This window comes from Gorilla gorilla, chromosome 6 (genome assembly GCF_029281585.2).
Source record: "Gorilla gorilla gorilla isolate KB3781 chromosome 6, NHGRI_mGorGor1-v2.1_pri, whole genome shotgun sequence".
NCBI classification, from domain to species: Eukaryota; Metazoa; Chordata; class Mammalia; order Primates; family Hominidae; genus Gorilla; species Gorilla gorilla.
Window position 1 is genome coordinate 92,670,099 of NC_073230.2, and position 25,807 is coordinate 92,695,905.

At 39.3% G+C, this 25,807-nt stretch overlaps 1 protein-coding gene across 3 annotated transcripts in view; it reads left to right on the top strand.

The window, feature by feature from the left end:
- The window catches only part of SLC25A13 (solute carrier family 25 member 13), a 203,082-nt gene that overhangs the window by 153,358 nt on the left and 23,917 nt on the right, over nucleotides 1-25,807 (top strand). For all 3 annotated transcript variants that reach the window (XM_019031252.3, XM_055347820.1, XM_055347821.2), the window contains one exon: nucleotides 22,641-22,781. In XM_019031252.3, the coding sequence (XP_018886797.1) occupies nucleotides 22,641-22,781 (141 nt within the window). The remainder of the gene's footprint in view (nucleotides 1-22,640; nucleotides 22,782-25,807) is intronic.

A 25,807-nucleotide genomic window follows, 5' to 3' on the forward strand; every position in this document is an offset into this window, starting at 1 on the left:
AAGATAAGATTGGTTAAATAACAGGCTTTGATCACTCAGGCAATACAATATTGGTTTTTTTTTATCTGAACCTATTTCTTATAAAAAAGATGAAGTCACTTTTTTAAATTGGCTTACTCTGGGCAGGAAGTAGTATTCCTAAAGTAATTTTTTTCTTGAAGATCCTTGAATTTAGACGTTGGGCAATGTTTGTGTGGAAAGGGCTTATTGTCCTATCTAACGCTGAACGATGGTTTCTTAAATGTAGCAGGACCTAAGAAGTCCTAGCTCCTGGTATTCTTTAGAGATGGATGGAATTTGGCTACTGCCTGACTCTCTGTTTGATCACTGACCTGTCGGAGATGGGCAGGCAGGATCCCCTTGTTCTGTAACTTTAGGAGCGTTCAGGATGGAAAAAAGGAGCCTTTAATGTCCTAAATAAAAAGGGCACACAATAATAATCAAAGAGAATTTTAGAAGTTGCTCTTCCCCATAACTACTCTCCATTTAAAACAACTCTGTAGTTTCCATTTGAGTTAAGTAGGTTTTCTAATTTTTGAATAGTTATATCCATAGGCTGTGCCTAGCCTAGTCCTTCAGGTTGTTGCAGGGCCCAGGATATAGCAGGGTTTTTTGGTAGGTCAGGTGGGGTTGTTGTTTTTTTAAGTTACATTTTAAACTTTCTGGAAAGGTATGATTATAGATTTCTGTAAGAATTAAAATGTAAAATTAATTATGTGATACTACTCAAGATGTTGGCAATCATCATGGCATGGTGCCCAGAGGTTTATTTTCTTTTTAATGAAAGCATTTTGCCTGCACATACCTCTGGGTGCCAAGGAGATTGGTTATGGCACGTATTTTCTAGGTGCCATCTGTAGGTGGTCTTGTTTTTGCATATGCGGCCGCCCATTTCAAACACAAAGCACATTGGCATCAGAAGTGGTGCCTAGTTATGTAAAGAGATGTAGCCCTTTTCAAACCTGATCTAAACACAGGCTTAAAATTGGAGCCACTTAGGCTTTACAGCTACTTAAAATATCTGTGAAATGAGGTTTGCCATCCTTCATCTCAAAGAGGTAGACAGTGGTCCTTAGCTTTTCAAGTCTTCTCCCTTGCCTTTCCCCCCCCAATCATTACTTTAAGAAGTAGGAGTTTATTTTCAGTTAAGCAATCCTGTAGGTAGCAGACAACCCAGGTCCCTTTAGATCTCTGAGTAGATGAATGGATGGTTCCATTTTCTGTGTGTGTGTTTGTGTGTGTGCGCACGTGCTTTTTTTTTTTTTTTTTTTTTTTCAGACAGAGTTTCGCTCTGTCACCAGGCTGGAGTGCAGTGGCGTGATCTTGGCTCACTGCAGCCTCCACCTCCCGGGTTCAAGCGATTCTCCTGCCTCAGCCTCCCGAGTAGCTGGGACTACAGGCACACACCACCATGTCCAGCTAACTTTTTTGCATTTTTAGTAGAGACTAGGTTTCACCATGTTGGCCAGGATGGTCTCAATCTCCTGACCTCGTGATCCGCCTGCCTTGGCCTCCCAAAATGCTGGGATTACAGGCATGGGGCCACCCCGCCCAGCCATGCATTTTTTAAGTAACAGCAGCATCTATCTTTGCAGGCTTTGGCAAAGTCTTCTCTATAATTGGAGTCAGTCACACACCTTAGAGGGTTGTTGTGAGTTCCACAGCCTCATCTGTCCTATTGGGAATACAAAGGGTTTTGTAAGGTTGTGTCACATGAGCGGTTCCTCATCTTAGTTCATCCAAGCATTGCTAGGTGTTGACTTTTAAGTCCCTGGGGAGCTCACCTTGCTTCATTATCACTGAGAATTAGTACACATGGCTGACTTTTGCACTTGTAACCAAAGCTGCTCATTTCTTTGAACAAGGCTTATTCTGTTTTATGATCTGTTTTCTGCAAAAATGAGGAAAGTATGTAGGGAGATCTTTGTCTCATAACTTCATAGTGTTTAGCTAAACAGCCTGTTTTATTGTATATATATTTTTTTAGAATGAAAGTGTTAGTAAATTTGGAGGGGAAAAAATGATTGTCACTAAAAAGGAATAAAGTTTATCCCATTTCTTATTTATTATTTTTGGTATAATAAAGCCTGTAACTGAAGAGATGAAAAAATAATCTTCTGTTTCACTGACATATGTAAAAGGGCTAACTTTCACGTCTAACTTTATTTTTAAACTCATTTTTTGCATTTGAGATTAGTTTTAGTTTAGAGCACTGTTAAAAAATTGACTTCAGTTTTCTGAGCATTTTTATAGATTCACACTTTAACAGTAGTGATATATTCAGCATGTTTTAAGACAAAACTCGATGCTGAGACTGGGGTTTACAAACTCTAAATCTGAAAGAATTCTTTGTGGTTTGTGTTTTCTCCCTAACTTGGGTTTCTGCATTCTAAATTAGGGTTGTAGTTGTGGGAGTTCTGACGGAGACTTGGACCTTCAGTCTTCCCTGCATGAGGTATATATATATATATATGTATACCTTCTGTTTTTTTCCATCTTTTCCCTTCTTGGATCAAAAACTTGGCACCTTTAGAGGGATGTGATTGAGAATCTGTGTTAGTGACCGTGGAAACTCTCAGACAGTGTGTCAGAAGACAGGTTCTGTTACCACTAGCCACTTCCAGTTAGGTTCCCAATGATTCTGAAAATTGATGTATTACCTCTGAATATATTGTTTTTATTGCTTTTTTGCTGTTACTTTAAGAAAAAAATAAAAAATAATGTATGTAATGCAATATGATCTGTAGGCTGCAGTGCTTCATTCAACAAAGTAAGTGTATGACTTTTATATATCTAGTGTAATATGCATCTAGGTTGAAATCTTGAGGAGCCTGGGATCTTTAGCTTTCGATCCTTTGATCTTTAAAAAAAAGTCACCAAATAAGAAATACAAGTGGTGCAATGACTAGTTTCAAGGAAGAAATATAAATATGATGATTAATTTATTTGGCCTGAAAATAAATCTAATATTACTAAGAAAGAAAGTCATGAAAGTATGAACATCTGTCTTATAAAGCCATATTTAGTAAAAACTATTTATATAACAAGAGAAAGTAATAGTATTGTGTAGTAATTTTTGGAAAGACAAATTAACATGTTTTTTAAACTATGGTCCTTTGATAATGGGTCCAGGGTATTTTTTCATTGTGATGCACACATGTGTGTGCATGAGTGTGCATCTTGTAAATATAATTGGTGTTTATAGAAGTTTATATTCATTTTGACTGCATTTTGAGTTGGAAAAACAATTTATATGCTTGTGTCACTGGTTCTAAAAGGGACTAGTGAGACTAACACTGTTGGGAAAACATGGAATGAAGAGTAATCTTAATTACACTCCCCTATAAATAAGTAGGACCCTAATGCAGTTTCCTGCCTGATTCCTACCATAATGGTGATTCCCGTATGCATGATGTGTTTATGCCAGTTTCTCCAGCCACGTATCAAATACTGTTTTTAAGGCAAGGTTTTATTACTCATCTCATACATTACATTCAGTTGCAGTTAATTTATATTTTGAAAAATTTTGAAAAACACAACAATACAGACACAGGTGTGCCTACCACTTAGATTGGTGGCAAACTTGACAGTGCAGTTGGAGGCCCTTAATGTACCTGTCCAAATTGCTTTTCATTCCCTTACCTCTGTCTCTCAAGAGAAAACTCTGTCCTGACAGTGGTGTTTTTCATTCTAAGCATGTCTCTCTACTTTTTATTACCTGTGAATATCCTAAGCAGTATAAATGTTTGTTTTTGAATGCCTCATCCTAACCCAGTGCTCTAGGAACACCTCATATGATTCCCAGATTGATGCCTTTGCATTTTTTCCCATTAGTGCAACTCATGTGCTTTGCTTATCAGAAAATAATAGTAAATGGGAGTATTACGTTCAAAGTGTTGGAATGCGGCAGATACTGCGTATGTCTGTTACAGGTGTGTGGGTTTCTAGATGGACTTATGGTTGGAACAGTGTATTCATTTAACCAAGTTTTTGGTTACTTGGGGTTTCTCCCTAGACAACAGTCATTTCTTCAGTCTTATGATTTAAACTTATACATGATACTTAGTCAGTTTAAAAATGTTAACCCTCCCCACTGCCAGCATACGCTCCCTATCTACCTATCAGCCTGCCTTCCGATCATCCCTCCCTTCTTCTTCTGCTGCCATGGTTCTTACCACCTTCAAACATTCTGTATAACTTACTTATTTTTCATGATTTTTGTTTATTTTCTGTCTCCTTCACGGTAGAGTACAAGTTCTGCAAGAGCAGGGATCTTCTTATTGATGTATCCTGGGGACTGCAGGCATTGCATGGTAACCTGTAGACTCTTTGTAAATATTGGTTAAATGAAAGAATTTTAAAGCTAAAATCACTCAAAAGTGATCTTGTCAAACTTCACAGCCAATCAACGACAAATCTGATAATGGACTCATTTATATCTTTTCTTTAATGTTAGTGAAACCCCTTCCCATCATTAACAATAAAACTTATCACCTGTCTCTCCAAGCCATACTTAATGATAATTCCCAAATCACCAAGAATAGAAAGCATATAGATGGAGATCATTTTACAAAGTGAAAGTGTTCCTTTTAAAACCTTGCCATTCTAATTTTTGAGAATTGCCAACAGGGATGCTGCTGCTTCTTTTTTTTTTTTTTTTTGTGCATGTGTGTAAAGTTAATCCTTTTGAAAATCATAGCCATTTGTAGTAAAAATAATCACATCTAACAAGAGGCAGTCCAGTTTCCTGTAAAGAACATGGGCTTTTAGTCAGTTTGGAGTCCCAAGGCCTTCACCTGCCAGATGTGAATCAAGGATTAGACAACTTAGTTGACTTCTCTGAGTTGCAGTTTTCTTGTCTATAAAATTTAGATAGCAACTTTCTCTTTCAGTTATCTATTGCTGTGTAACAAACCCCTCCAAAACTTAGTGGTTTAAAACAATAATCTGTTCTTTTTCATTAATGCTGCCTCCTTTCCGTGGTTTCTGTCTCTTTCCCATGGTTTCAGCTGGAGTGGTGAGGCAGCTAGAAGGTCCAAAATGTCCTCACACAAATGGCAATCAGCTTGGAGCTCAGCTGGAGCCATGGCTGGGGGAACAAGTTCTCCACATGGCATATCTGCGTGAGCTTCCTCACACTGTAGTGTCAGACTTAAGAAGGTGAGTTCTGAGAGCAGAATAAGAAGCTGAGAAAAATCTCAGGCCCAGTTTTGGAGGTTATGCAACATTAATTTAGCCACAGTGTGTTTGTTAAAACAGGTTATAGGCCAGCCAGTTTCAGTGCCAGGGAAAATAATCTACCTCTGAATGGGAGATGTGGCACTGATGTTGCAGCCATCTTTAATGCACCACAGTTACCTTGCCTGATTGTGGGAAAAATTAAATGAGATAATATGTATGAAAGAATTAAATCATGACTTAAGTACTAGTCTTCCTCCTCTTCTGGTGTCTACTTTTTAACTTCTAATATATATATATATGGAGAGAGAGAGAGAGAGAAGATGTTGTGAAAATGAATGTTTTAGTTTGGCTTTTTGGGTGGAGGGGAATGGAATAGGTGTATCGGAGTTTGGATATGGCTGTTGAGGACCTCAGCTACCTCAGGTGCTCCTGAAATCTCTGGTCTTCTTTGTGAACCTGCTTATTTGCCATTTCTCTACTGATTGATTTCCTCTGCTGGGTAGCAGAGCATCTTTTTTCTAAAAATGACTTTAATTTCATCCTGTGTCCACAGTGCATGCCAATCCCAGTTCCAAGGCTTTCCTCCTAACAGGAATGATCTCAGTGTTTCTCTATCATTGAGGAGGAGAGGTGTTCTGATTATCTATTGCTGCATAACAAATAATCTGAAAATTTAGTGGCTTCAAATAGATACTTATTATTATTCTCTCTTGTGGTTCTATGGATTGATGGGGCTCAGCCTGGGAGGGTTGTACTTGGGATCCTTATATGGTTATGGGCTAGTGGCAGCTGGGGCCAGACTCATCTGAAGGGTCAACCGGGATAGATATCCAAGGTGGCTCACTCTTGTAACTGAACAGCTGGGGCTGTGCTCCAGAGCACCTGTTTGACTTCTCTGTGTAGCTTGGTCTTTTCAAACATTGACAGTTTGATTCTCAGAGGGAGCCTCCCAAGAGCAGGCATCTTAAGAGTCCTGGGCAGAAACAAGACTTCTTATGACCTGACCTTGAAGGTCACTGCCAGTGCATTCTGATGGTCAGACAAGCCAGTTAGGCTGGCCCAGATTCAACAGGAGAGAAATTAGACTCTACATCATAATAGGAATAATAGCAAAGGATGTTTCAACTGCCACTGGAGGATTCAGTAAGCTGTGTTGTGGGCTGGGAACATCTTCATTGCCCTTCACCTTGTGAAGGTTTCATAGCCCATCTCATGCCTTCTCTGAGGGTCTGTTGCTGATCCTAGAACCCATTCATTCTCTAGATTGCTTCTGGTAGCAGGGGGCAGAAACTCACCAAAGTTGGAGTTAATCAAATGAAGGTTTACTTTAAGGGTACCCATTAAATGAAATTGAAGGCTCTTGAGAATTGAGGCAGCATTAGGAACTGGCTACTCTCTCCACTTTCTCTACTTGGCCTTTGTCTCCCTCACAGTGACTTTGCATCCCTCTGCACATCTTTTGACTATTCTAATCCATAACTTCTTCTCTTCCTGAAGAATTGGTGTTGACTTTCTCAAGAATTCCCTTCGTGTTCTTGCCAGCCACCTAGCCTTTCTCTACAGTAGGAGACAGCCTCTTTTCATCCCTTGCCCCAGCCCCAGCTAATTAGCTTAAGTTGTTCAGTTTTGTTTTGTTTTCCATTTAATTATTGAGAGAGGAAATCTGATTGGCAAACCTCATCTTTGTGTGCCAGGCCATACATATGGCAGCCTTGAGTCATGGCACCACCCAGATATTAATGACTTTGCTTAACATTTCCATTTGTTTCAACTATCTGTAAGTGTCTTCAAACCTTTCTTGTACTGTTGTGTTTTTAGCTCTGAATTCTGTAAGTTTGCCCTGAATAGTATTGTGTATACTTTGGTCATAAAATATACTCAAAGTCACCATTCCTTATGATTGAACTTGAAATCCCTTAAGATTTCATACTCACTCATATCAAACCAGGAAGAAAATTTCCTCATATAATGAATACATATACTCTGACAATCAGAGCTGGTGAGACAGATTGCCTGAAGTGGATTTAAGTCTTACTTCGCGATCTTTTTCTTCCCAGGATTTCCTGTGGATACGTAGCCTCATAGTGTGGTTTTCTTAAGGTAGAATTTTTATTTCACTATACAAGTCTCTGCACATATCTTACTTATAAATATAAGATGATGTGAGGCTTAATCATTAGGTTGAATTTTTATGAAGTCACTCTTGTGTGACATGTGAATTAATCAAGATACATTATGCATTATAGTGATGCTATAGCAATAATGTTAATTTTTTTAATGCTTGTATCTTTATAGTCTTTTGTAGTTCAGTGAAAATCTAGTGATTATATTGTTTTCAAATGTTATTATTGTTATTATTTGGAATATTCCCTGGGAGAACTTTTTGCATACTCCCCCAAAATGTAAGACCATATTAAAGATTTTCTTGATTTGTCCTTACACTTTATCTCTGCCTTCCATCTCCTCTTGACTTGGAGGGTTGGAGACTGTGTCTGGTATTATATGACCTGCTGTCTTTGTCAACCATGGTCACTGCTTTGCCACTTGAGGAGATCTTCCTTCATAACTTTGTGCTGACAGCTAATTGCATCTCACAGACCTTGAGTAAATGGCTGAACTGAGACATCTATAAATATGGATGACAGGGCCTATGTTGCACTGTTACAGCTGTGTGTCTAGCATTGTGTCTAACATATGGAAGAAACTTAAAAAAAAATCTGTTGAATGAATAAATGCTTGACTACAAGGTGTTGGTCATAGATTTGGAAAGGAAGGGTAGTGACTCTGTATACCATGTTACTATTCATTTAGAGACTGATGGCCAGCAAAGAGGAATTAACTCCAGAAATTGGTGGGAGAGTAGGGGTGCAGGAATTGAGGGAATAGCTGTAACCATGGCTAGGTGTCTGCATATCCAGGATGTTTCACAAGAAAGTATTCCATGATCACCCAGTAATAGAACCAACCTTTATAAGGCTCCTATTTATTTTATTTGACTTCATTTCTAAGAATGACAAGTAAATAATCCCCAAATATATTCAGAATCTTAAGAACAGGATGAAGATAAACAACTTGGAGCATTTGGTATAGCTTATTTATTATGGCTTGTATTTTAAGTAGAAAAGACTTTATTGAATGACTAACATGAAATTATGTCAGAGTCATGAAGGAATCATAGAAAAGAGGAGCTTTAAAAAAGGACGAGCCAATTAATAGCCAAAAAAAAAAAAAAATCCTAACCTCATGGCACTATCTAAATTGGCAGATTTCTGAAAAGCCAAGAGGCAGCTCCATCGGTTTTCTCAAAAAGTCCTCCAGGCAATGGGACTAAGGCATTGGTCTTGAATAGGGTTCCACTGCTTGCCTACTCCAATGAGAGGCTCTTTCTCCAGATGATTTCAACTTGGACTGAGGGCAAAAATAAAAGAAATATCTGATGGTACTAAGGGCTCATGGGTGCTATAGATTGAATGTTTATTTTCCCCACAATTGCTATGTTTAAACCTAACTCCCAGTGTGATGGTATTAGAAGAGTGGGACCTTTGGGGGTGATTAGGTCATGAGGGTGGAGCCTACAGTTTGAGATTAGTGCCCTTATAAAAGGGATCCCAGAGAGGTCCCCACTCCTTCCTCCATGTGAGGACACAGTGAGAAGACAGCATCTGTGAGCCAGGAAGCAGTGCTCACCAGATTCCAACTGTGCCGGCACTGTGATCTCAGATTTCGAGCCTCCAGAACTCTGAGAAATGAATTTATGTTGTTTATAAGCCACGTAGTCTATGATACTTTGTTACAGAAGCCCGAACAGACTAAGACAGTTAAGGATAGCCTCCCTGGCTAAGGGCTGCCTTCAGTGGCTCAGAAATGTCATCTTATTAGGGGAAAGTCCAACTCTCATGCTAGACACTGGGCCAGCCAGATACTTCCTTTCTGTTTTTCTCCCTTTACCTTCTCTGGGAAAGTCTCAGAGTTGTTTGACTCAACACAGTTCAAATATTGGGCCATCTTTCTGGATTTCTAGTAAATAGGGAGGAGTTTGTTACAATAGGAAAATCTGAAGAAAGACTGGGCCATAGCTTTCATACAGTTAAGGTACTTTAGACATTGAAGGTCTGTAAATCATTAAACTATTCTGGTAGTAGTAGTCAAAATACACATGTATAACAGGCAGACCCCAAATGTTAACATATTTGACAGGCCTGTAAGTTAATTGCTTTTTAATGTCAGTCAAATGGATTCCACTTTGGTTTCTTGGCCAGGCTTCTGTGGGCCCATTAAAACCCCATGAAGCTGAAAACATGAAACTTAATATTTGTAAAACATGTAAACAGAATAGCCTTTTTCTGCCTCACCGTGTGGTTAAGAAATTAGGACTAGGATATTTCAGTTTGGTATCTTTCTCAGAATCCAATTAGAGTAAGAATCTATTGTATTATCTTTTCAATATTGTTAATAATCTAGTAACACATTTTTCACTTAAGAGTTTTATTTTCATACCAAATCAAAAGAAAAAAAATTCTGTATTGCTTTATGTTTAGAGATGTGCATTTGGTCAGACAGTCTAACTTAGCATATTCGTTTGGTCGGGCTGCCGTAACAAAATGCCTCATACCACAGAGCGGAAGGCTTAAACAGCAGAGACTGGAAGTCCGAGGTTAAGGTGTTGGCAGTTTTAGTTTCTTCTGAGGCCTCTCTTCTTTTCTTGCAGATGGCCGCCTTCTCACTGTGTCCTCACGTGGTCACCCCTCAGTCCATGTGTCGCCTGTGTCTTAATCTCTAATTATAAGGGCACCAGTCATATTGGATTAGGGCCCATCCATTTGACTTCATTTCTTCTTAATTACCTCTTAAAAGGCCATAAGTCCAAATCCGGTCACATTCTGAGGTCCTGAGAGTTAGGACTTCAGTATACAAATTTTGGAGAGACACAATTCAGCCCTAATGCTAGAGTTTAAGAAAAGGTCTTTCTTTCAGTTTGTGAGGACTCAGGTTTCTGATTGCAGGAGGGTGATGACGTATCTTGTGAAGGCAGTGAGCCCAACACACTTCCCTTCAGAGCTCGACAGGGTGAGTGGCCTTCCGACCTCATGCCACCTCATCTTTGCCAGCTTCTTTGTGAGGTTGCTGAATGCCATCTTCAGCACTTGCGAACAGTTTTGAACAGCACTTGACTGCAATTTGGCAATGTGTTTTAATTTATTCCATCCACTGCTATTTGCTGAATATCTCTTTTTCACCTGTGAGCTCTGCATACAATAATAGTTGTGTTACATACAAATTATTTTCATGTCTCTTATTTAACATTGAGTTAGTAAGAAAGTAAATGGAAAATATGTTGAACCTGAGATTCCTTTACAAGTCTTTATTTTCTAATTTATTCAAATGTCAAACACTGTCATCACTTGTGTATTCGTCTTAATGAAACATAAATCACTAGACATTTATTACTATATATCTTGTTTGTAGTTACAATTGTGTTTGTGTCCAGATAATCAAAATAATGTATTTGGGTTTAAGTAAAAGTCTATTCTATAACTTTATATTAATCTATTTTTGACACGTGTAAGCACACATTTTAGAATGTCAGTGTGCAATTAGATATTCTTAGCACATGTCATTTGTGAAAAGCACTTTAAATCTAAGTACATTCAATTGAGCATAATTAAAATATCAAGATACATATTCTTCATATACATTTTGCCTCTTAATTTTTTAAGTAGCTATAAGTATCTACCATGTGAATTCAAATTAAAGGAGGGTGATTAAATTACAGTTATATTTATTGCTTTTAGTTTAAAATATAGTTGAAATTGCGCTATATTAAAAAATATACTGCCATGTTTTCTATGGACAGCAGACTGATGATGGGTTTAATTTGTTTTAATGCAAGACTATTAATATTCTCTGAATATTCTCAAGACTGTTGACTAGAATGATTGGGGGTTGGGAGGCGTAAGAAGGCTCGTATTTTTATCTAATGAGTTCTTTTGACTTGACTCCTGAAGTCTCAAGAAAATGTTCAGGAATACTACCTCATTTAATAAAGAAGCATTGGAGAAAGCCTTGTTTTGTTGATACAGATGAAAGGAAATGGATCATGGGGAAATATGAACTGGAGCTCCTGAACCCTTATCCTTTAGATAATGTATTTAGGCTACTGATATTTCCTATCATTGTGAAAATGAGCAGACAGCCTTGGTGAGTCAGTTTTAAGGCACATGTAACTGTTAAACCTACTTGTCCACAACTGTTGGACCTAAAGTATATTATCATTTTAGTGAAGGCCATTGTTCTTGGAGTACTTAGAGAAAATGGGGCTGTACGTTAGAACTCTGGATTGTGTTGCCTTTCTAAAGTATTTGATTTCTTAAAATTCTGTTTGTTTGTTTGTTTGTTTGTTTGTTTTCCAAGATAGAGGCTTGTTCTGTCTCCCAGGCTGGAGTGCAGTGGTGTAATCTTGGCTCACTGTAACCTCCGCCTCCTGGGTTCAAGCAATTCTGCCTCAGCCTCCCAAGTGGCCAAGACTACAGGCACGCACCACCATGCCCAGCTAATTTTTGTATTTTTAGTAGAGAGAGGATTTTGCCATGTTGGCCAGGCTGGTCTCCATTTCCTGACCTCAAGTGATCCACTTGCCTCAGCCTCCCAAAGTGCTGGGATTACAGGTGTGAGCCACCGCACCCAGCCCTTAAAATTCTGTTTTTAAAAAATAAATAGCTATATCACTTCCCTATGCCAAACCAGAAGTGTCAACAATGAAGTCATTATGTAACATGGCAAGAGGGATTCGGGTGGCAAAACCGTAAGGAGGAGAAGAAGAAATCAAGCTTATAGAAGCATGTAGACACTGAGTGGAACACACAGTGATAGGAACCACAGTTTGGTTTTTTTGCAGACTAGCCCATTTCAGAGAAGGCGGTATTAGAAGAGAAAACCTATAATTTTACTGTGAGCCGTGAGGACCATTTCACATGAAAAAAAAACAGAGCATTTGGAAATAATGATGCTTTGTATCAGTAGAATGCTGTGCGTTTGAGAAGCTTGGCGCTTGGACTTCATGCCGACATGGTTGTAGTCACAGTCCTATTGCCCTTTCTGGTTGCTCTCAGCACTCCTGGATGCAAAGGTGAATTTATGAAGATCATGGACTTCCGATACAAATTACAGCAGCCAAAACTGTCATATGGAGATGTGAACTTAAGATTGTATTGGTAGATAGGTGAAGCACCCATTGCTCCTATCTTGAAACGACTATGCTATATTTAGACAAAACCTACATCAGTATAATTATTTTGCAAGTCCATTTGAAGAAAATTAAAACTGTCACTAGTTATATATTTTTGAGCCTAAAATATTTCTCACGGCTGGGCATGGTGTATCACACCTGTAATCCCAGCACTTTGGTAGGCCGAGGCAGGTGGATCACTTGAGGTCAGGAATTTGAAACCAGCCTGGCCAACATGGTGAAACACTGTCTCTACTAAAAATACAAAAATTTGGGAGGCTGAGGTGGGCAGGTCATGAGGTTAGGAGATCGAGACCATCGTGGCTAACACAGTGAAACCCTGTCTCTACTAAAAACACAAAAAATTAGCCGGGCGCGGTGACGGGTGCCTGTAATCCCAGCTACTTGGAAGGCTGAGGCAGGAGAATGCTGTGAACCTGGGAGGCAGAGCTTGCAGTGAGCTAAGATCATGCCACTGCACTCCAGCCTGGGCGACAGACGGAGATTCTGTCTCAAAAAATTGGCTGGGCATGGTGGCGAGCGCCTGTAATCCCAGGTACTTGGGAGGCTGAGGCACGAGAATCTCTTGAACCTGGGAGGCGAAGGTTACAGTGAGCTGAGTTTGCACTGCTGCACTCCAGCCTGGGCGACAGAACAAGACTCTGTCTCCAAAATAAATAAATAAATAAAATATTTCTCAGGGATTCAGATTTGGGGATTTTACTGCCCAGTAGCCTAGCTTTCTCATTATTGATTAACCTACAAAGAAAAATTTGATATATCTGATGAAAATCAGTTATATTGTACCTACAAAAACATCTCTTCCATATTACTTGATGTATTTTAATGTCACTGAATCCATTGGTTTATCTTTATCTCTTAGAAGCTCTTAAAGTCACAGGAATTCTAGTCCATACGATCAGATTAACCAAAAATTCAGGCAGCTACTCTGTTCAAACAGGAAAGAAAAAACTGAAAATGAATTGTTGTATTGAATCTGCTTTTTCACAAGAGACAACTAGGCATAATGGTTCTGAGTGTGGGTTAGAAATTGGGCAAGTCTGGGTTCACATTCTTTTACTACCTTGAAGAGAAGTCTCTGCTTCCATCTCATCTCTAGAAAGATGGGAATAATATAGCTTGTGTCAGCATGATTGGGGGATTGAAGGAGATGATGTCTGTGAAGAGTTTAGCACAGTGCCTCCTACATCAGAAGTGCTTGACACGTGTCTGGCTCTTGCTTCTCCAGGAAGGAGAGGAGGGGAGAAGAGAGAGTTTGCAGGGCCGTAGTTATTCAAATAGTTACAGCTATCTCTTCTTTCTGGTCACACTGGTGGGTAATTTGTTCTTGAAAAGTGTCTCAAGATGACTGCTCCCACTTAGTAGCTGGAAAATCACATCCTTCCAGAAAGGGATCTAGAGGGCAGACATGGGTGAAGTGTACATTGTTAGAGGGCTGACTGGAAATAATCAGTGCAGAGATCACTGTGGGCAGAGCCACAGCCTTCAGGTCCTATAAAGGGCAGAACGATAGGAATAATCTACTGCATAGGAAAGCCAAAGAAAAGAAGGAGGACGAAAAGCACTCTGGGGAGGAAAAAATAATTGGGGTTCACTACTGGGATATCTTTCCCTCTGCTGGAAGATACTTCATACATAATGAATCACAGTTTGGAAATGGAGCCTTTGAAAAAAAATCCTTACACAACTGGTAAGAGAGAAGTCTCATACCAGCCACTGAATTTTTGCAGAAATTTGGGCCTCCCTCCGCAAGTGTACTTTCAGACTCAAATTCCTCCAGCATCCAGGACCTCTTGATTAACTATGTACTCTCGATAAAGAGAAAAAGATGAGACCTCTGGGAAGCAAGAATTGGTAGAAGCTGGGCCCGGTACAGTGGCTCACACCTGTCACCCCAGCACTTTGGGAGGCCAAGGTGGGTGGATCACTTGAGGCCAGGAGTTTGAGACCAGCCTGGGCAACATGGCGAAGCCTATCTCTACTAAAATTACAAAAAAACTAGCCGGGTGTGGTGGCGTACACCTGTAATCCCAGCTACAGCAGGAAGCTGAGGCACGAGAATCACTTGAACCCAGGAGGCGGAGGTTACATTGAGCCAGGATTGTGCCATTGCACTCCAGCCTGGGTGACAGAGAGAGACTCTGTCTTAAAAAAAAAAAAAAAGATGCTGAAATGTATCAAAACCAGCCTACTCGTCATCCTCTTTTAAAAGAAAAAGATGAGTAAACCATCGCATTACTCATTAGGATGTTACCAGATATGTGAGTTGGTCAGAGGGACTCCTAGCTACAAGTAGAAGGAGTCCACTCTACCATTGACTGTGTGCAAAGTAGCACATTTTATCTACCTTTTTAAGATACTCGGCCGGATGCAGTGGCTCATGCCTGTAATCCCAGCACTCTGGGGGGCTGAGGCAGGCAGATCACCTGAGGTCAGGAGTTCAAGACCAGCCTGGCCAACATAGTGAAACCCCGTCTCTGCTAAAAATACAAAAATTAGCCAGATGTTGTGGCACGCACCTGTAGTCCCAGCTACTTGGGAGGCTGAGGCTTGAGAATCGCTTGAACCCGGGAGATGGAGGTTGCAGTGAGCCAAGATCATGTCACTACACTCCAGCCTGGGTAAGAGAGTGAGACTGTCTTAAAAAAAAAAAAAAAAAAAAGGCACTCACTGACTCTGTGACTCTACATATTTGGATCTTTCCATTTATCTAGTCTTGTGCTAAACTTTAAAAATTTCTGACACTTTATAAAAATGTATGTAAATGTGTACTGATATAAGATCCTCTACACGATTTTTTATTCAGAATATTCCTGTCTTCAGACATCTTCAGGAAACCCTGTTGGGGTTTTGTTTAGGAGGATTGCTTTGAATTTAGATTAACTTAGGGAAAAGTTATAATATTTGACTGTTATAATCATTTTTAGGAAAATTTGCATTTTAAATTTATAGCCCAAGTGACGTATTTGCAACATTGAATCTAATGATACTTATTTCTCTTTCATTCAAATGTTTATGTGCCTTTAAAAAAATACATTTTTTCTTCATTTTGATCCTATATATTTCATGTTAAGTTATTCTTTATTAATGCCACTTGTAAAAGAATAAAAATATGTAAGATTTCTTTTGGTGTACCAGTTCCATTGTTCTCCTCTAATAAAGATATATAATGTTTTTGAATGTCGGGTCCCCTTTTGAAAAATGCTACAAAAAATTTGTTCACACTGGTGCTAGTATTCAATACTAATAGAGTGGGCAATAAAATGTTCCTCAGTTCCTGATAATAGCCTGGGTGAGAGTACACATGGCACTGAACTTAGTAATTTATCTTCTCCAGTCGTGGGTGCACACAGTGACTCTTAATAGAGAACCCGCTGTGGTGCTGCCTGCAGCTCTGGGTCCCCTGCAGCCAGGTGCAGGTATGCAGCCCAGTGCAGATGTGCAGCCCTAAGCCCTGTTTAAACACATGGCCACCTGCTGGACCTTCTAACCTGTTTTGAGTTGAGGAACAGAATGCGTGAGCCTATGAACTCACCTCTGTGGTCATCAGCTGCTTCATCTTCTCTTCTGTGTTACAGATCACAGTAACTTAATCATAACTTCCTATGGAGAGCCAGAATATTATTTTACTATTGATTCCGAAGGGGTCTTCTGTTGCTGATGTGGTTTATGCATCAGAACTTTAGTTGTTCTTGTGCCAAATTCGATTCTGTTTGATTTTTTTAAATCTCCAAAGCATAAATAGTAAGGACAACTATGATTTGTCAGTTTCTGCTCTGTAACAAATTTATCCCCCAACTCTGTATGTCACTAAAGCAAATGCAAACTCTTCATGTTCTACCTTTCACTCCTCCATTCAGAACTTGTACTGTTATGCGTAAGCATAGCATAATTATCCCTAGTAGTTTTATGTTTTCACTCTCTTCCCCCTAGATATTTTCTCCTTAATTACCCTAAATGAATTGTCATTGTCTCTTGATTGCTCTCATAAACTACTGTCATTTTCTCACTTTCCCTTCCCCTGCAAGTAGACTACACAGCTCTCTCATTCCCCAGCATTCTCTTTCCAATCCTAGGTCACCCCATGTGCTGGACTTTGCCTCCCTGTGTCAGTAGCCATTGTTGGTTCTTTCGCCTTCTCACTTCTGGAAGCCCTGTTCTTAACTCTTGTGCCTGGATTGCTGTACCACTGGTGTATAGCAGAGGTTTTTCATCACTTCATGGTCTCTCGCCACTTTCCATTTTTCTTCTTCATCCTCCCACCTTATCTAAACCCCTGCCTTCAGTTATGTGTGTGGAGTGATGCCGTCATCTGTGTCTCTCATCCCTCTTAACTCACCCTTCCACTGCCTTCTGAATGTGTCATTATTCGTCTTTCCAACATTGTTCCTATTACACAGATGCAAAACTTGGGTCCTTTCTTTGAGCTTACCCACTCTTTTTGTCCTATATTCAGCAGCCAAACCCTGTTGGTCTCTGTTGCATCCATTACTCAGCCACCTCTACTCAGTATAGATATGATTGTTCTAATTCTGGCCTTTTATCACTCACCTAGTGGGCTAACAACCTAATTGTGATCCCTGCCTCAGGCTCTGCCTCCCGGATGAGCCCTCTCCCCTCTGCTCCCTAGGCATCTTCCCAAGGCATAGATAATGCTCAGACCTCTACAGCTCCTAAGCTGTGTTTACCAGCTCTCCTGCTGCTACATAGTCGCACAGACCATCTCCAGAATGCAGCCTGTTCTAGGCAGCATCCTGGACCTTCCATGAGTTGGCTCCAGCAATCTTATTTTCAGCCGCCTTCTTTCATACCCCTTCTCCATGCCATCTAGAGCAAAAGGCTGCCATGATAAGAACGGTAAGTGTGCCGCTGGCATCCAGCCACTTGAGCTTGGAATCCAAGGTTCACCTTCCTAGCTGCATGACTCCAAGCATGTTAAATAGCCTCCTTTACTTTTTGTAGCCTCAGTTTCTTCACTGAAACCAGGATTTTATTTATTTATTTATTTTTATTGAGACGGAGTCTTGCTTTGTCACCCAGGCTGGAGTGCCGTGGCACAATCTTGGCTCATTGCAACCTCCGCTGCCCGGGATCAAGTGATTCTCCTGCCTCAGCCTCCTGAGTAGCTGGGATTACAGGCACCTGCCACCATGTCTGGCTAATTTTTTTGTATTTTTAGTAGAGATGGGGTTTAGCCATGTTGGCCAGCCTGGTCTCAAACTTCTGACCTCAGGTGATCCACCTGCCTTGACCTCCCAAAGTGCTGGGATTACAGGCATGAGCCACTGCACCCGACCTATTATTTATCTTATTACTTACCTTATAATATTATGAAGACCAAAAAACAATTTTTTTTTTTTTTTGAGACAGAATCTCACTCTGTCGCTCAGGCTGGAGTGCAGTGGCACGATCCTGGCTCACTGAAATCTCCGCCTCCTGAGTTCAAGTGATTCTTCTGCCTCAGCCTCCTGAGTAGCTGGGATTACAGGTGTGCGCCACCATGCCCAGCTAATTTTGTGTATTTAGTAGAGATGGAGTATCACCATATTAGCCAGGCTTATCCTGAACTCCTGACCTCAGGTGATCCACCTGCCTTGGTCTCCCAAAGTGCTGGGATTACAGGTGTGAGCCACCACACCAGGCCCAAGAATTCTTATAGAACTCTTACCACAATCCCTGGTACTTAGTAAGCTAGAGGAGCCTCAATAAATGCTAGAGGATGATGATGTTGATCTCATCATAATTATCATCCTTATTAAAATTTCGCTTGGCAGAAGTGATGCTGGGTATATTACCCATGTAAGTGTGGTATGCCCTTGTCACTGTGCCTTTGTGCCTTTCTCTGCCTGGACTACCAAAATCCTAATCACACTGTAGTCCCCAGCTAACATGTTACCTTCTCACTGGCTTAATCACCTCCCAGCCAGGAGAGCTCTTGCCCTCCTTTGAACTGTCATATCAGTTTGTCTGGACGTTGGATCTTATCATATAATTATCTGTTCTCATGTTCCATTTTCTGTATTTATGAGGCATATAGTTACTGAACTCCATTGAAAATCCTTTCCTCTGCTCGCTGGCTATATAGCCCTGGGTACATTGCTATATTAGTTTCCTAGTGCTACCAAAACAAAATACCACAAACTAGGTGGCTTAAACAACAGAAAATTTATATTCTCACATTTCTAGAATCTGAAAGTTCAAGATCAAGGTGTTGGCAGGGTTGGTTTCTTCTGAGGTCTCTCTCTTTGGCTTGTAGATGGCCGCTTTTTCCCTGTGTCTTCTCTTTTGTGTCCTACATGTCTGTGTCTCAGTTTTCTCTTCTTATGACAAACCAGTTGGATGGGATTATGTCCCACCCTAAAGACCTCTTTTTAACTTAATTTCTCTTTTAAAGGCCCTGTTTCTAACTATAGTCACATTCTGAAATATTTGAGAGTTAGGACTTCAACTATGACTTTTGGTAGAACACAGTTCAGCCCATAACAGTTGCTTTAATCTTTCTGTGCTTCAATTTCCTCTTATGTAAAATCTGCAAAAAGTACCTCTTGAGTGGACTGAAAATATGTAATATATGCAAAGCAACACCTTAATACCTCATAATAGATGTTTAATGAATATTCATGACTTCTACCCATACTACTTCAAGCTTCTTGAGAATGAGAATAAAGCATCTTGTGTCCTTGCAGTTCTAGGACAAACTTTGAATTGCTTATAAATATTTGGTGAATGAAAAATCAAATAGCAGAAGTGAGTCTATAATAATTGTATGCATTTCTCTTTCTCTCTTAGATGGATCCAGATACTAGATGATAACTAAGATTTCAATAACAAAGAGTATACCAGGAAACATGTAGAGAAGTCAGTGTTACCGCTGTAAATATAATATGCCACACTGAGCCAGTTCAGTATGAAATATTTTCCCATGTCCTACTTGCCACAGACTCCAGTAAGTCATAGGGAAATGATTTGTGACAAAATTGCACACACACACAAAAAAACAGTATCTTCACACAGCCAGAGCTTTCAAGTGATGAGGGACGCAAAGACATTGTGCACAATAGGTGTTCCTGTCCATTGTCTGCCGATTCAGCTATCTTTGATCTCTGCAAAAGAGGAACCATGGGTATGGTACTGTGAATGCATAATAGACCAGGAATTGGAAGAGCGGCACGCAGTGTGCTGCTCAGTGATCAAGTCGTGGAGAGACCCAGACACCATGCATCTGATGATAAGCATCTTCTCTTGGTGCCTTGGAGTCTCTCATTTCCTTCCAGTTCGACTCCAAAGGGCCTGTTTCATCTTCAGCACCTTTACAATGTGCCACTTTGAGTCTGTAGGTTCTTTCTTTCAGAGGCCACCACAGATAATGGGTACATCATTATGTTTTCTTGATATCACTACATTCTTTCTTCCCGGTGCATCTGCCTCCTGCAACTCTCTGAAGTGGATTTGACTCCTCATCATCCCTAGTGATAACTAACTCTGCTTTAAAAGAATTGGTATCTGTTGGTTGGCTTGGAGTCAGGGAGTTGAGTGTAAGTTCTTGTTTTATTGTATATAATGCTAGCAACTTTTACCAGTTTAGTAAAGATAAGAGATAATAAGACAATTCCGTACCTAAGAATTGTACCCTTTCATAACAGCAACACTTGGATATGTAGAAAGAGTTTGTTGTGAGATCAGATGTAAAACAAATAAAAGTTATTCGTGAAATGATATGGAAGACTGGGATTAGAAACTGTGGCATTCAAGAAGCCAGTTAAGCTGATTCTCAGAATTGACAGAGATTCTAGAGATGGTGTAGTGCAGGGATTCTCAGCCTCACTGCACAAAGTAATCTCATAGGAAAATTTTAACAAGACAGATGCAGAAATTCTTATTAAACTGTCAGGACTGAAGTCCAGAGGTCACTATATTTTAAAAAGGTCTGCAAGTGATTGTAACATGCATCTATGGAGGAAAACATCAATGTAGGAGAAAAAGGGAAAGAAACCAACTGGAGTAAAGGCTCTGTCTTGAGCTCCTGTACGTTCTCCATCTCTTTTTATCTTCATAGTAAGTGAGATGGTTTGACAAATAGGGAGACTGAAGCTCTGCCTTCATGTGGGACACTCAACTGCCTCTTTCCCTGCTGTTGGCAGTGCTTGGATGAATATGCATTGTATGCCTATTCTCTCTTCCAAGAAGACTGGTGTTCTCTGATTACTTTGCATTTTACCCTGGATAGAGATGGTCTTACCCTCTTTTGAGCTTCAAAAAATCAGGCTTCAGGCTAATTCCAACCTGGTGAATCTTTCTCAGCAATTCTACCCCCATAAAACAATCTTTACATTTTAAATTTCTATTCATTTTTCTAACTATTCATAAGATTTTCATATGAAGAGTTCTGGTTCAGAAACACAGAGAAAATCCTTACTGTGCCTCTCACATGGTTACTTGGTTAGGTGTGTTTCAACTCATCATTCTGCCAACCGTAAATAGCTGAGTCCATATCACATGGGAAATGTAGGTGCAAATTCACAAAACACTCACGGGCTGTAAACAACCAGGCAGTTGTTCTTCCCATGGACCTGCAGGTTGCAGCAGCAGTGTGTGAGCAAAACAGAGCTGTTCTGAGCAGTAGGGCGGGGAGCAGCACGTCTTTGTGTGGACCAGCATGCACCAGCCTCTGGGTGTATCATCTCACACTCTACTTCCTAGACTAAGGCCCTTTCTTGGGCCTTTCAGTGAATCCAACCCAGGTTTGTATTTTGTGTTGTCCCCCTGCCCAAAGAAAAAATTCATCTGCACTTAAGGAAGAACAAGAGTGTCTTGATTAAGGTATCAAGTTGGTAAAAATGGAAAAACAATTTGATTTAGAGAGTTAATGAACGAACATCTTTCTTTGATTCTTTTCATTAACATTACACATATTAGGTAAACTGTGTATAGGTGTTTATTTTTCTTTATGGAAGTAACACATGATCTGTATAGAAAAAATTTCAAATACATCAAAAAAAAAAAAAAAGGAAAAGAAAGATATTTGTAATCCCACCACTTCAGAAGCACCACTTTGGTGTATTTCTTCTACATGGTGGTAGGGGATGGCGGGGGGAAATGTGTACCAGCATTTTAAACATATGAGCATTTTTACTTAAAAGTATATATTGAACATTTTTCACTGTTGACTGCATAGTATCTCCATGCATGAACATACTCAAGTTCATTTAACCCATCCCTTACCATTAGATATTTATGTTGTTTCTAATTTTTCTTTCCAGCTTTTATAAATAATACTTCAAAGGCCATCCTTGTAGCTAGTTCTAATTAGTACAGTATAGTTTGGATGATATAAAAATTTCATATATCTGTGACAAGGAATAACAAGTTGAAGTACAGTAAGAAAGAATGTAATTGCTTGTGATAAATATAGGCTTAGCTTCAAAATAGCTAGCTTAAAATTTCCCTTATAGTGTACTTTAAAGATTTCACTGATGATCTTGGAGGTGAGGCATCTAGCCATTGCTGGAATGAAATAACACACGATGTTCAAAGTTTGGTTGGTAATTGACTTAGTGCATATTTTTGCTACTTTCATATACCATTTATCTCATATGAAAAGAGCAATTCTGTACACAAGTAATACATAAACAAAAATTTTAAGAATATGTAACTCCATAAAATGAGATTTGATGATTGATTTGAGTTTCTAAGAGAAAAAAATAACTTTCATCTAAGTTTACGTGTTCGCTGGCAGTTTTTGAATCGTTGCCAGAATCATGAAATTCATCATTCAAGAGCCTTTGTCCTCCTAGTCCCCGTTCTGTTCTGTGTCTCCTCATTTGGATACGTTCTGTGTCTCCTCATTTGGATACGAATGCTTTTCATTTTATTACTGCCTTTGTGCCCTTGGCTTTGAGTCCTGTGGTGGCAGTTGTTTGTGCTTCAAGGAGCATTTGTAATTTCAGTGTGAGGACTTGGAGAGGTCAACAGAAATCTCTGGTCTTTGCCCTCCTTCAGCCTCCACATTAAGAACACAGGGCTTCTTCCTAGGCAGTAACTGTATTTTGATTCATACTTGTAATCCCTAACCGTTTTGATTGATGGGACAAGGGCTAAAACTACATTCTCTTGAGGATAGAATATTTTTATCCTTGAGAATAATCATTCGTCTCTTCCTGACCCACCTTACCATTTCTTTGCTTTGATCCTAAATCTTTTTTGTTCTTTTTAGGCTGGAGGCTCCCAGGTGATTTTCACAAATCCTTTAGAAATCGTCAAGATCCGTTTGCAAGTGGCAGGAGAAATCACCACTGGTCCTCGAGTCAGTGCTCTGTCTGTCGTGCGGGACCTGGGGTTTTTTGGGATCTACAAGGTAACTTTTTTTTTTTTAGTCATTTATTTGATTACTTTCTCATCTCCTAATGTAGAAACTATTCTTCAACATGAAATCCGTTTTTTTTTTTGCATTTCTACACCTGGAGAAGATGTTCTACCCAAGCTGCAGAGGCACCTTCATGCCAATTAGAAGGAGGTGCCCCTTCCTGCCATCTGCCAAAAAACTATCCTCATCAATACACAAATCTAGGATGACTATGATAGGAATCGTGCCCTCTAGAGTTGTTCAGTGTAGCTCTTTGCAGCAACACTGGCTAGAACTTTATTTGGATTTGTTATTGATACGCTGAGTCCAGTTCAAGGAGAAACCTGTATCATAATTTATTTTCTGATCCTATGCATATGATCCGATCCATGTTTTCTCTATATATGTATGCCTTGTCTTAATTATTATAAATCTTAATCATTTTTCATTTAGAAAATGTTTTTTCAGAATGATTACAAAACCAGACTTCTAGATGATTCTTGAAATTTGTTATTCATACTGCTCTACCAAAAAGTTATAATGGAATTTACTAGAACTGTCTGCCTATATGCCAACCTATAAGGCTTTATCAAACATAATGTATACACAAGTTTTCAATGAAGAATTTTTTAAAAAAACATTTTACGCTAGCTTGACTAAGTAAACCTTTAGGGATATGGGAGAAAAATAAAATGTCTACTTAAGATAGTTTCATTTATTTACACAGAAATGTATACAGTCACATTATATAAAATACTGCTTTGTTTCTATAAACACATATCAAGAAATATTAAAATTATTCATGAATTTTGAATCAGCATCTTGAGCTCCATTTAACCCACTTTTTAGGTCATCTGTTAGCATGGTTTTGCAGAATCCATTGTCTTCATTTTTATCCCAAGCTTTGTAATTTGAAGCATTTTTGATTTTTATGTATGATATTGTTCCTGCAAATTTTATCCCATAGACACATAATATTAAGACAGTCAATTGCTTTTTTCCTATTCCCAGTTAATCCTGAATGGATATAACTGGTCCCCATAATGTAACAACTTACCATATTGCTAGAGTAAACTTGAAATGACTTGTTTTGACATTTGACACAGTATTTGTGAGATCCTCCTCCCAGAAATACTTTTTTACTCTTTTTCTTTCTAACCTGAGTTTTGCAAGTGACCTCAGTAAACATCCAGAATTAGTAATAATTGTGGCTGTCTCAGGAGAATCTGCCTTCCCCGAATGGTACTCTGCTTCTCCAGGTCAAGTGATTGGAAAGAGTACTCCATGATCTGAGACTTTGTGAAGATTGAATATAAAGTGATGCCCTCTTTTCTGGGATTAATTTTAGCAGGGGAAAATTTTGCCTTATATTTAGGCATATGTGGTACTTAGGAATAAACCTGCTGATTTTTTAAGTAGAACTTAAAATGCTCAATCTGTGATTCTACAATATAACACAATGTTCTATAGCTATTTTGCTTACCAATTTATTACCCAGCTGTAAAAAATAAACACTGTTGTCATGAGGCATAGCATTGATCAATTTGAAGAAAAATCATCTTTTCTAAATTTTTAGGCTCTTGCAGTCTGTAATATGATGTAGCAGCATGTCATTTTGACAAGATGCCAGGAGTCTTTCAATGGGTTGTCTGGTAAAAAGCACTTAGGTACTATGGCAGTGACTGTTAGCGAAATGTCTAGATGAGTAAAATGGTAGGAACTTGTTTGCTGATACAGAAACAGACTGTTAAACTACCTGCAAATGATACAATACTGGGACTTAGTGCTTTTCATCTTCACATTATTTAATAATCTTAATCCCCTTTAACACTTCTTGGAAGTAGTTGGTATCCTGGTTTTGTAGTTCAGGTGAATAGAGGCTGCCAACCATGGTATCTGAGCTGAAATTGAGGCTCAGAAGTTTCTTGTTTCCACTTTTGTGCTAAAATTGCTTTCCTGAAATGAGCAGGATTGCTCAAGTTTGAGCAAGAGAACTCTCCCGTATGAAGTTAGTTTAATTACTAGTCTAGTAGTTTAATCTAGTTCAGAAGCATTCCACAGGGCTTGGTGCTCCCTTCTAAAATGCTGTTTTTGGTGTACTGGTAATTACCAAGAAAATCAGTAATGCTTTGAGCTTCTGGAACCTTGATTTTGTTGCAAGAAAGTGACCTAGTAATCTCTATCTTCCTGTTGGTCATCAGTATCAGCTACATTCAGAGACCCGGGAGTCAGGATTTCATTCAGCAGATATTGACCTCTGTGGTTTGGTCTCCTTTCAGTCTGATTAGCTCTTGTATTACAAGTCTAGTTGGTCCTCATTTATATATTCCCAGCATTCTGTCTTGGGCTTTGTTTCTTGTGAACCTCTCTTCTCCAGCCCCACCCCACTTCACCTTTACGTGGTCAGACATCACAGCAAGTTAAGATCCATCTTTCTAGGGAGCATCACAGCATTAGCATTGCTTTGTAGTTTAATGTGTTTTTGTTTCAGGATAGCACTTTTTAGTAATAAAGCTTTTCTGTTTCTAGTCCTGGTTGGCTAGAAAAATGCAAATGACTAGGGGTGACCTCACACAGTACTTTTAAACCTGGTATGTGTCCCTCCAGGTGGGTCTTTAAAAAGAAGAACCACTGTCCTAGATTTAGTTGAGACAGGTAATCTTTCTCCTTCCCTCTGTTCTTTTGTTTCTGTTGTTAACATTACAATGCCAGACCCAAGAAGGGTAAGTGGTTGGCTCTGTCTGTGTGTTTAGGCCTGCTGAGCTTTAACCTTACCTAAATTGGAAAATCAGGCTTTCTGTTTTTCTTCTGTATTGACTTGCAAAATAAGTAAACTATTCTGACTTCCCAGTAAGTGGCAATTAGAATACTTGTTTTAGAAATACATTTGCAACTGAAAAAAAAGTGGAAAACGGTAAACATTTTGCATTCCTAAAGTAAGAAATAGTTTAGCACAAATATAGTAAACAATGTAAATAAAGCCCCCCTCTAAAATGCTAACATTTAGAGAGATTTAGTTATAGCACAGAGGATGTAGG